General features: G+C 36.5%; 1 protein-coding gene across 8 annotated transcripts in view; it reads left to right on the forward strand.

Moving 5' to 3' along the window:
- The window catches only part of PTPRK (protein tyrosine phosphatase receptor type K), a 421,389-nt gene that overhangs the window by 377,177 nt on the left and 31,537 nt on the right, over window positions 1-12,675 (forward strand). For 7 of the 8 annotated variants that reach the window (XM_080586782.1, XM_080586784.1, XM_080586779.1 and 4 more), the window contains 2 exons: window positions 4,987-5,125; window positions 12,232-12,392. In XM_080586782.1, coding sequence (XP_080442908.1) covers window positions 4,987-5,125; window positions 12,232-12,392 — 300 coding nt within the window. The remainder of the gene's footprint in view (window positions 1-4,986; window positions 5,126-12,231; window positions 12,393-12,675) is intronic. The other variant, XM_080586778.1, reaches the window with a different exon arrangement.

Genomic DNA, 12,675 nt, shown 5'->3' on the forward strand with positions numbered 1-12,675 from the left:
TTTAGAGGAATTTAATAAAACAGAAATTTATGAGAATGAGATAGACTCTACCTCAACAATTATTTAGATTTTTGCTGTCCTTGAGAGTATTACCTGTCCTAGTCTCTGTTCACAGTTCACGTTCTTGCTGTTCTTCATGGAAGTCAACTGATTGACTGGTCTTTAAGTATCTGTGAAAACAAGGAAAACTACTACTTCCATGATGACAATTACCGGTAATGTACAGAGGCAAAATCACTAGATGAAGTGGTTTACAAATTTTGTGAATGGGACTGTGGAATATGATTGCTGCTACTGCTAATTCATTTACAAGGAAAGAAAATAGGTAAGTCAAAGAATCAAGTGTTCCCTTCCCAATTCAGCTGGTAAATCTTCTGTGTAGACAGCTGTTCCTATAGGGGGAAAAAATGTAATTACTCCCTGTTTCAGAACAGAAACTCTTCTTGTAAATTTTATGCAAGATGCATAAAGACTTGTAGGGTCAAATTTTGAAAAAGATAGTAATACACAGATTTGCAAAGATGTTGTAAAATCATATGCTTAGTTAAATGCCTGTTAGAGTAAGGCTGGCCAAAGGAATTAACAGCCAATACAGAGTCCATTTTCCTGGAATCATCATTTGTTATCATGCTGGATTCTTTTTCAACTTGAGAAAGTGTCTTTTAATTCAGCCTACTGTTCAAAGTATCTGAAAGGATTGAAGATAAGATTGCTAAAAAATATTTTTTTTAAAAAAAAGGAATGAGTAAGGCAGGATTTTTTATAATTTAAATATTTTTTGACAATCTTACCTTATTTAGAAATATAAAGTAGTGGAAAATTGAATGATTTTGATATTCACAAATCACCGGAAGAGGAACTGTGAAGTAGTGTTAGCTAATCTTACACAGAACACATGTTAACATTAATGTAGGAAAGTCCTTTTCTAGAAACAAATGGGTAAAAGCAGAAAGATGAAAAAATTTCTAGTAATTGTTAGATAAAAAGGGGGGATGTGGTTACGTGAGAAGTACTAGTCTACCCAAAATATACATAGGAACCTACAGTGGTATACTATTTCGGGAACCAACACATAAAAAAAAAAGCCTGAAAGCTGCTGTGTTCATGGTGTTGCTTTATTTGGCAAAAGCAATTCAGCCTACAGAAGAACCACTTTGGAGAAGAAGAAAATTCCTAGCAGTCTTGTAGTCTAGAGGACAGAGAGAGCAAATTCTCGGAGAAACTCTTGCCACTGTAGTCCTTGAGCAATCAGCAACTGGGAGACATGATCGTATAGTGGGGGTTTAACACAGGCACCAGGTTTCTGTGGTTTTGTCCTTTGCGTCTAGTTGTGTAATAAGCTCACACAAGCCATTGCAGTATCATAATATGCTCTGGTCTGGAATATGGTACTGTGTCTCTGGCAATGTTATATTTTGTAAGTCATAGCTTATCAAAATGTGTGTGTTTGCCACAATTACAGGAACAGCAGTACCACCTAATTAATGCAGTTATGTATACAGATTTTTTTTTAATTTCCTGTGTAAATCTTTTTTTCCTGTATTGTATCTGTTTGTTGGTACAGATGCTTGCTTAGACCAGAAGTAGTCAAAGGCATAAATCAATAAAATAACTATCAAAATTAAAACAAAAATAATATGAAATACTTTCAGATTCATACATTTCTTTAACTAATTCTATGCTACGTTCAATAGCTCCTTCAAAATAATAAAAAATTGTGCATACAATGCACATGCATATAAATAATCTATTGCATGTCATCTAGTGTGATTTATATCTATAATTGCTTTCATATAATCCCAAATGTAACATTTAGTCTGGAGAATGTATATATTATCTATTGCTTGAAACATACGTATAATAATCCTGGGTTCGAGTTGAAAGGAATTTTACTGTTGATACTGGGGAGGGGGGTAGCATTTTGACCATATATTTTAATATTTTGGATATATGATATTCAACCATTGGTATATACTTGCTTAGTCTATAACTGTTCAGTGTAATTTTTCTCCTGTAATTTAGGACTCTGTGGTATGTTTCCAGTGGGCAGCAGCTTTATCTCCTAAACAGCATTACAGCTCACAGAATGAGTTACTGTCTCTTATTTCAAACCCTGTAATGTGAAGAAACCAGAATAAGTGGACAAGCAATTGATATTCTCCTGGTTCTCTGCTGTTGTTCTAAAAACTTGGACAGAAAGCTGCATTTTGAATAGTTACTGAACATCCATACTCAACTATTTATTACAGAATATATAACAAAACACCCCTGCCAAAGCTAGGAGAATAAGTAATCTCCCTCAGTTATCTTTCCTTCGGAGTTTCTCAGAAGTATAGAGTTCTTACTCTAAGGTAACTTTTGTGAATGAAATAACATTGTGTGTGGTCAAGAGATATATTTAAAACATGACTCTAACCTATTCTGCAGGTTACTGTAATGAGCAACAGGGGTTGTATCTTGCTGCAGAGAAGTCTGAGACAGCTGGCTTTACTCCTTCCCCTTTACTCTCTCATCTCTCACCAATACTCCTGTGAAAATACCACCACCCTCATCATGGCTCAAAGCTTCTGCTTTGGATGCATTTTTGAGTCTTCAGCTTTCAAAGTGCATGTTCAAGTTGCATCCAGTTCTTGTAATTCATATTTTGAAATGTCTCAGAAGCAGGACCTTAAATCTCCATACACCCATCCACACAACTAAATCTCTTGTGCAGGCCTGTGCTATTTTGCAGCTTGAGTAGTTCTTACCTTTGCATGGTCAGAGCTACTCAGCTGCAGTCACGGTACTCGAGGTGGTTCCACACCCCACAGCTACCGTTGTGCTCCACCATGATCCCTCTCCTCTGTTCCCACATCCTTGCTGCTTTTCAGTACCCCATACAATAAACATGAGTTTTTTTCCCATTCACACATAAGGCCATTTATAGTTTAACTTTCATTGGCCTTTCAGCTCTACTGATTTGTCTTTTGACTCTGCTGCTTCTCAAATGTTCATTCACGTTTGTCATATTCAACCCAGTAGGTTGCCAGTTGATTGATTTTGAGTGTTGAGAATCTTGAACACCTTATTCTTGCAATTCCGCTTCAGAAGTCATCCCCGTCATTTCCTGTTAGACAGCATCGTATGGTTATCTGGCATTACTTCTAGCTTGTCTGAGAGTATGTTGTGTGCACACAGCTACACAGACACACGCCATTTGCCTGATACAGACTCTTGCCCCCAAGACACTTGAACAACACACATAAAACAAACAAAATGTTCAATATCAAGTCCAACAAGGGTACAGACAGACATGTATTTACACAAAGAGGGAAGCATTTCGTATTTCTCGGTGGATAGAGTTCAAGCTGTAGGGGAGAGAGATGATTACAGTGATGAAGTCTTATGATGCTGATTAAGTTTTATGATTAAAGCGCTGCCAGATTTCTCACTGTCTGCCCAGCTCTTGCAGGGGTGTCTGCAATACAGCACGTTCCTACCTCTGAGGATAAGGTGTTAGTAAGTGGTTAAGATACTGCTGTGGTGGAGGTTATGGAAGCAAGCAATAAAGAATTATTTTTAAATACAGCCTGATCCTTCCCCCAAAAGGTATTAGTCTTTCAGCACAGGAAGCCCAAATAGAAATGTTGTGAGTAATATGGTTAAAATCAGAAAGCATTAGGCTGTAATTATCACTGCTCTTGACTCGAGTGGTTTTCTGAGAGGAGCTCTGAGGAGGTTTTTGAGGGAATGATAGTCTTTCTCTGGTGTGGCTTTACCTAGTGTATCATTCTTTTTCATTTTGTTGGTCTCCTGAGAAGCATTTTAGTTTCAGTGTAAAGGATATTTGGTGATTAACAGCATAGGCACAGTGACACCAAAGACTTGTAAATACTTCACGTGTGGCTGCTGTGAGAGGGGAGAGGTTGAGTGGCATCTGCTGTGTACCTGCTGGAGAGGGAGGGGAAACTGGCCAGAGAGAGAGAGAAGGTAGCCGTGCCTGGGAGCAGGGGAAAGGCAAAGCATTGAGCCACAGAGTTAGGAAGTGAGAAGGAACCAGAAAACTTAAGAACTGTTAGCTGTTTTACAAGTAAACACCTCATGGGATTTTACCCCTGGCTGAAATTTATTAACAGTTTTTGGTATTTCCACCAGGCTGAAAAATCCCATGTTCCTGATCCTTTGTACGCTAGACTGTGATGTAGAAAGGTGCAGACTGAGTGACTGTGCACTTTGAAATACTCTGTTTTCCTCTCTGATGTAACCTGTGGCCTCAGCCCAGTCAGCTGTGTTACAGAGTGGTTCCATCTCTGTGTAGAACAGTGATTTTTTTTCAGGGCTTATACACAGAAATAAAACTACTGCTGACTTTAGGCTTGGATATGTGGATGGCCTTATGTGGAGAATCAAAATTTCAAGTCATACTTACAGTAAAACTGATTTATGGTATAGGATGCAGGTCTCAGACTAGATGCTGCTAGGTGAATTAGTCAACAAAGGTGAACTGGAGCTGGATGTAAGAGGGAAGGATTAGAGTTTTGGGTGCTGGCTGCAGCTTGGTTAAGAAAGTTTGATTTACTGTTTGTGAGTTACATAATCTTGCTCTTCTGTGTTTAATGTTCCACATTTAATATCTGAAAAAGTAACAGTGAAGGTAGTGATGGTGGTTCAGTCGATAGATTGTCTCTGTAAAAACATACTTCTGGTTTGTAATAAATACCATAGTGTGTTTGAAAATCCAGGTGCATGTAACACTTCTGTATACATGAAATTATATATACACACCTGTATACACACATACTTGGTGTTGCAGATGTGTATGTCGTATAGATTGAAATGCATAGTGTATCTGTGTACGTATACGTACATATTTTGGCCACACGATGCGTGTATCCAGTATTTTGGCTACTATATTAATATACACAAATAGTGGAGATTATCATCAATGTTAATTTTCATGTTTCTAGTACTTAAAAATTTACACAACTTTTGTTTTGATTCATTTAGCAGCAGCAACAGAAGAACCTGAGGTGATTCCGGATCCAGCAAAACAGACAGATAGAGTGGTGAAAATAGCAGGAATAAGTGCTGGAATTCTGGTATTCATCCTGCTTCTCCTTGTTGTCATATTAATCGTCAAAAAAAGGTAAGAAAATGATCTGTGAAGATCCCAATTTTTTCCCTCTATATCAAACAACAATAAATAAATGGATTTTTTCTTACAGGTCTTTAAATAAATCAGTAAATAAAGTTTCAGGACCAGTAATTCACATCAGCTTTTGGATGAATTCATTGTATTTCCTGATTTTTTCTTTTTTCCTCTTTCTTTATCTTTCTTTCTTTCTTTCTTTCTTTCTTTCTTTCGTTCTTTCTTTCTCTCCTTTCTTTCTTTCTCTCTTTCTTTCTCTCTTTCTTTCTCTTTCTTTCTCTCTTTCTTTCTCTCTTTCTTTCTCTCTTTCTTTCTTTCTTCTGTGATTCTTATGGTGGATTTAAAGAGAGAATTACTTTATGTTTGCAATCCAATAACTATACTTTTTCTCATACTTACTCATTTCCAAGTGGTTTTAAGTTGCAGTTGGAGGAATGTACAAAACATTAGAATGAGTGGAATTGAAATTAATGGATGCTATTTTTTTTGAGGCAAAATAAGAGTAACTTACTGCACTTTTTATGTTGTAATCACCTAATGAATTTGGTTTTCTATATGCAGCTCTAATGAGTTGTTTGTATCCATATATTATCCAACTTGCAAAATAATGTAATTTTATACCTCTGTTTATGCTCTTGTAAACCTAGTTTTTTCTTAAAAGTCATACCACATCACTGTAAAATTATCTAGTGAGTTCTTAGTGCATGAAATTGTTTAAAAGTGTATTTATCTGAATGAATTTTAATTTTTTAGTGCTTCCTTAGAAAATAAGCAATAGCGCCATCTTTGGGAACTGTAAAATGAGAACTCAGCAAAAAAGTGCTGCGTGTAAACTGTGTTTCAGCACAAAACGCTGCTGCGTGTAAACTGTGCTAAAGCATAGCTCATGCAGTTTTTAAGAGTGTTGACTTCCCAGTAGTTGCAACTCTTTTAACCTGGCATAAAAGTTCATAACATGTCTCTATGAATCTGTAGCCATAGCACCATAGCTCCTGATACAAACAGTTTTTTTCTCTCTCTCTGGACGCTTTCCCTGGCCCGTCCCCTTCACAGTGCACAAACTGCTTTGCTCTTGCGTAGAATGAGACCTTTGTCTTCCAGGGGGTTGTGCACTGCCTTCCCTTTCCCTCTGCAGAATTCTTAATGAAGGGTATATTTGTGATTGTTGCAAATGTTCCTCTGAAAATACAGCTTTCTATTCTTTTTAAAAAGTAAGAAAACATTAAAATTGTGCCTAAGATCATTCTATATGTTATAATTACTGATTTCCATTAGATTTTTTTAATTTATTGCCTTTTTACAATTATCTCTGGAGGTATATAACTTGGAGGAGAAACGTCTGCATTAGAAACATTAGGTATGCTTACAGTGTTCTGTGTTAGTTAGCTACATATGTGATTTTTCCCAAAATTGCTTTTACTTTTCTCTGTTGTTTACCTCTGTGGTTGAGAATTAACACATATGCAAAAGATCCAACCCATCATGTGCAAAAAAAGACATGCAGTCAGGCGGTTTTCTTTATTTACACAACTTTTGAGGAACAAAACCAACAAGAAGTTGTTTTTCAGCTTTCAGGAAGGAATCTCTATTTTACATGATTATTGCGAGATACGTGCTGGGGAGTGCCATCTTCTCGCTGTGTGTTGCAGTGCTCCCCTCATGTTTAATAGACAACTGTGTGTGTGTGTGAGAGAGAGAGAGAAAGAGAGAGAGACTGTCTACTGATGTATATTGTCAGTCACTTCCAGGTGGGTTTGGCTAGTTTTGCAAGTAACGAAAGAAATAGGTACAAACTCCATTTGTTTGATTTTACTGTCCTTTTTAGCTCGTGCATTCAGAGTCATTTTAGACTTGTACTTTCATTGCTGAATTGTCTCATGAAAGTGAGTTAATTACACCAGTGAAATGATACCTTAAAATTTTCCATTTCTCCCTTCCCTTCTCTGACCCTGCAAAGGCAGGACCCTCTTAGGGAACGATACTTGATCATCATTCTAAAGTACATAACATTTCTAAGCTCCTCTACTATTCTGTATTCAAAATAGGTGTGAAATTAACCCATGTAATGAACCTTTAATGTTTGGTAATTTTTCGTCATGGTAGTTTAATTGGTTGTCTGTTGTGTATTTTGTAGGTGGGTCCTCCCCCTCCATGGGAAAGTGGGCCAATTTTTTTTAATCTCAGCTTTAGTCAGGGTCTCTTGTGACAAGCACAGATTGTACACCTGAGGTAACTTAGTCCATCTAGTGAACTAGGGCTATTCGTATAAGCAAGCCAGGAGCAGTCATTCCAACACTGACACGTTCACACGTACATAAACACACCTCAGTTAGCATGGTCGGACTGAAAACTGATCAGTTTTAATCATCTGCTGTAGTGCACATGTTCACTGATCCATTATGTAGTATCCCTTTTGGTGCCTGAATTGACCACAAACTTATTACACAGAAACATCAATAAAACAATGGTTTCTGCATCTTCTTTGTTTTCTAAAGCCTCATGCACTGCCATAGATACCTAAATCTGATTAAATGTAGCATTATTTTTTATTTTAAGATGGAGTACTAAGTGGTTTTTTCATGTGCTTGAGATGTTTTAGGCTTCTCCTCATCATTTTGTATGAATTGGTTTGAAGTTTTGCTGAATGAAGCTCTTAACGGCTCTTGCAGAGTTTTACTGGAGTAATCAAACCAACTAAGAAAAGGGATACTGCATCTTTAACAAGCAATGCCATTTTTTGTTTTGTTTTGTTTTTTAGTCATCGTTGAACTATTTCCAAATGTATTTCATTTCCTTCCATTTGTTACCTTCCATATTTTTAATGCTTAGCATGAATACATCAGCATTTCCAATTGTAAGAGTTTAAAATATAAAGTGTATGTTTGTATTCAGGAAATGTGTGGTATATGTCAGTACACACATACCTGTTGTAAATGTCATCCTCTAAAATGTGTGTACTCACATAGCTACATACAACATGTATACAAACATACATGTATACACCTGTGTACCAAAAAAGATGTTAAAATGAATTACATGAAATTTCTGATTAAATGTATTTATTAATGCAATCTTTATTTTTTGTAACTGAAAAGTAAAAAGCATATTTTCTGCACAAGATTTGTACACAGCTGTTCACTTGTCATGACATTTAGGTGATGATCGTTATATTATGCTGAACTGCATGTTGAAAGTACACAATCCATTTAATTTTCAATTTTTTTGCCAATAAATGAAATCTCAGCATGTAATTTTCTCAAGTGATCTTTCTAAAAAAACAATCATTTTTATATGCTAATGTATTTTTTTTAATTGCATGGCAAAGTAAGGCTAGTTTGTGCATGAGCAAGTTGAAATGCTAACCAAAGAAACATGACTTTTTCAATTTTTTTTTTTAAACGCACATTTCTCTGCTTTATTGAATGTGACAGAGTCACGCTTTTCATTCACCATTGCTTCTCTTTTTCCACTGTCTGTGATTTGCTTGCCAGGAGGAGCTACTATTCTTACTCCTACTATCTGTAAGTAGAATACGGGTGACTTACTATTTTACATGTTGTAAAGATGCAGTATCCCTTTTAAAAAAAAAAAAAAGGAAAAGTCTTTGTAATTTGCCTAAAGTTTTATTGATAATTATTTCTCCTTATTCTCAGGCTTGAAAAATTGCTTATTTCATTGTTTCTCTTATTCTTACTCTGGTTTGTTTTTACTGATTTTTTTTTAAAGGGATATTGTATTTCTAACTGTATATTGACACTTTTGCTTTTTGCTACAGTTTTCCCCATAACTATCATTTTAGTTTATTGTAATCATAACTTAATTTGCATTATGGTTCACATTGACACATCACACTAAGAAAAAAATCTGCTTTCCCATTTCCTAGCTAGAGACCCGTGCTTGTAAATCACAGATTGCTTTCTCAGCGCATCAGGTCAGAAGTGGCTGATGCAGCACTTACCCTCTGCAGATGTCCAGATGCCAGACCTCTACAAACAGGTTGCTGCCCTACCAGTGCTAGGAATGTTTCGGACTTTTATTTATTATTTATTTTTAACAGAAATATATTTTGTGAAGAGGTCTGTACCTGTTGATTTGATTGTCAGGTGCTTTGCAGACGCATTTTAAAGTGTGGATCTTACTGTATGATGCTGGTTTGCCTAAGGTTTTGCTTCACTGAAGCAAAATTGACATTTTTCTATGTGGTGGTGCCCAAGTGAGTTTGTGAGGGCTGCAGCGGTTTGGGCTGTGACTGAGCAAAGCAGTTGTACACATTCTTGATTTTAAAGAAATGCATAAAGCCCTTGACTTCGGTGAAGGATCTAAGAGTGCACTCGAGTCCTTTGATGAACTGGTGGTGTCTGATAGTGACGCTCTTCCACATTTTTAAGCAGATTAGTGGACTTCTTTAAACAAACTTGAAAATTAAAAAAACTAAGCTGGCTTAGCTAACTGCCATTCTCCAGTTTATTGTGACAAATTCTAATTTCCTTGTTAAATAACAATTGCTTCAGCCAGAGATAATTAACTGCAGAGTTTCACGCTAGGATGGACGGAGCGCTTCTCCCCTCCAGCTCCCACCGCACCGCCCACCTGCACAGGGTCAGGCCATGGGGTCCCTCGGCACGGAAGGAGAACCCTTCACACTTCTGCCAGCCTCGAGTGCTACATAATGATTTGCCTAACTGGCATCAAGCATCGATTGCGTATGCCTTTAGCCGAATGAAGGAAAAAAAAGAAAAGGAGAAAAAGTCAAGCCTGCAGGGAGTCAGGAGCTGTTAAACAATAAAACTGTCCTCACATTGAGCAGCAGTGCTAGAACACAATGGGCCTTTTTAGAATTTGAAGCAGAGCATAAGAATTAGAAACCTAGCTACTGTAATAAGCTAATAACTTGAAAGCTTAATAGCTGTTGATTTATTTAGCGTAGCTAGCAAGTTTTGTTACAAAGCGATGCTTCAAAGAAGGGCTTAATACAGTCGACAGATGAGATGTAATAGTCTTTTTGTTCCATTCCTGAGGTGGCTTTAGAAAAATACAGTCTTCAGTGTACGGAAGATATCTGAAAGGCTTTGAAACTTAAAAAAAAAAAAAAAGTCTGAACTAGAAATGCCAGTTTTGTGAAAGCTTTGATAGCATTGGGAACCGGTTATAAAGCTCAAGCAGTTTCACTTCTGGAAGTTCTGATGATATTCATTTAAAATATTTGTTCAACCAGAGTATTGTTGAAACTAACTTTTCTTCAGTAAATATGAATGTTGGGAGTAAACATTGAAAATAACACATTTCAGGGGAGGCATCCAGCTGTCACTGGTTTGTGTTTTGCTTTTTTTGTTGTTGTTGGGTGTTTTTTTGTTTGTTTGTTTGCTTCTTACTTTTCACTGAACAACTAAAATATACAGAATTCTCATGTACACCACAAGGATTTGATGAAAAATGATAGGCTTAGAGACTACCTTTGGGATTTTGGTTGCACAAAAGAAGAGTTGCAAAAAACAACCATCATACTGTGAAAGGAAAAAGAAAAAGTAGGAAAAAAAAAAAAAAACACAAGGAGATGAGTCTGATTAGTGGAGGAACTTTGTTATTCTCGGGTGTGCTTTGTCCATCTGTATTCTACTTTGTAGCCCTTTATTCTGAACTAAGACTATTGGGAATAGTTCTCCAACACTGGAGAAGAAAATACACAAAACATGAAGTGCTTCCTCACCTAGAGAATGGTGTAGGTCATTTCTGGTGGATGTTTCCAGGGCTTAACATGTACATGGATTGATAATTTCCGCTAATGTTCTTTTTGTCTACTAATACTAGAACGCAGCACAGAATCCTAAAGTTATCAGAGAATACAGCATGCAGTCCTTTTGTCTAGAGAAATGTAAGATTAGTGCTGTGCAAGCACTTACCCAGGTATCTCACAGTACTTCATGTAGAAAAGACTCATGAAATTAAGCCGTGTTTTAAACATATTTTTGAGAATACAGTATTTTCAGTGATGATTGTGTCTCTCCCATGTAGTGTCAGATTTATCCAAATAAACAAGTTGGCTATCTGCTATATTACAATTAAGAGCTTCAGATGAAAACTGGAAGAAAATACTGAGATTACAGAACAGTCTAATGTATGTTACAGATTCCTGAAGAACCAAGGTTCAAAACCAAAGGTTCAAAACCAAGGTTCAAAACCAAAGGCTTTGCATACTTTGTACTACTTGAGGTTGTACTTTAAGAATATTGTCTTAAAGTGATAATTAAAATATAGTCTGCTTCCATCTGACTTCTGGGGACAGTGAAAGCTACTTCAGTTCTTCATCAAAAGGAAAGAACTGAGAGATATCACCTAAGTGTGCACTTCAAGGGCACTGGCTGTTAATTTGGGGGGTTAGTTGTACAAACTGGGTTTTGCTAACAGCTTTGCTGTGATACTGAGTATAAGGCTGTTAGTATCAAAATGTAAGCTATCCCCAAACTGCATGCAGAATGGTGCAAATTTTTGTTTGTTTTTTAAATAACAAAAGTTCAGTGTCAGGAGCAAAGATAGCATGGTATCATGTCGTATGTTGTGTACCAAATGGGAGGAACAACTTCTAACATAAAAGGTAATGTGAATCCATATTAAATAATTATGTTTCTTTTGTTATTTCACGGTTGTGTGTTTTTTTTTTTAAACTAAGTAATTCAGAAGGTTAAATGATTTCTTCCTAATAAGGAAACCAAGGGGACTGATTTATCCGTTTATAAAATCAAAACACATTTAAATGGAGATGGTTGATAAAACTGCATGCACAGATGCTTCTTATTTTTCATTTCAGTTAAAATGTAATTATATTCTCTAATTTGTTTATATTAGTGTAATTACTCCGCAGGAAAAAGATATTATCAGGGTACAGAAGTTAGAACTTTAATTACAGCATTCGTGTGTGTACAGAAAATATACTGTCATAACTTTTATAACAGGGTGCATAGTTTTATTGATTCCATGCTGGAAAAGGTGTACACAGGAAAACCAGCCAAGCTTTTCAGTCATTTGGATTATAGATATTTATTATTGTAGACATCAGCGTTCATCAAACATTAAGGTGCTTGGGGTTTTTTCTTTTGGCTGGGCAGCAAACTCGCAAAGAAGCGCAAGGATGCCATGGGGACCACCCGACAGGAGATGACGCACATGGTGAATGCAATGGACAGGAGTTACGCTGACCAGAGCACCCTGCATGCAGAGGATCCCCTTTCTATCACATTTATGGATTCTCATAACTTCAGCCCCAGATGTAAGTACAACAGTCAGAGATATTTCAGAGAGTAGGTTTCCATGTAGGAACATGGAAAACAGTTCTACTTTTTTATGAAAACGATTCTAAGCTCCAGGTTTGCTAGAAGGACACGTAAATACAAACATTGAATAGATATATTTGTACGTTATCCTTAGTTGTGTATGGACAATTATTTAAATATTTTTATGTACTTTCAGTATGCATTGTTGTTCTGGGAAAAACATACATTTCAGAAACGTCTCAAATTCTGAAATAGTTTTCCTTCATGAGGATATTTAAT

Source organism: Anser brachyrhynchus (genome assembly GCF_964034855.1).
Source record: "Anser brachyrhynchus genome assembly, chromosome: 3".
In the NCBI taxonomy this organism is placed as follows: Eukaryota; Metazoa; Chordata; class Aves; order Anseriformes; family Anatidae; genus Anser; species Anser brachyrhynchus.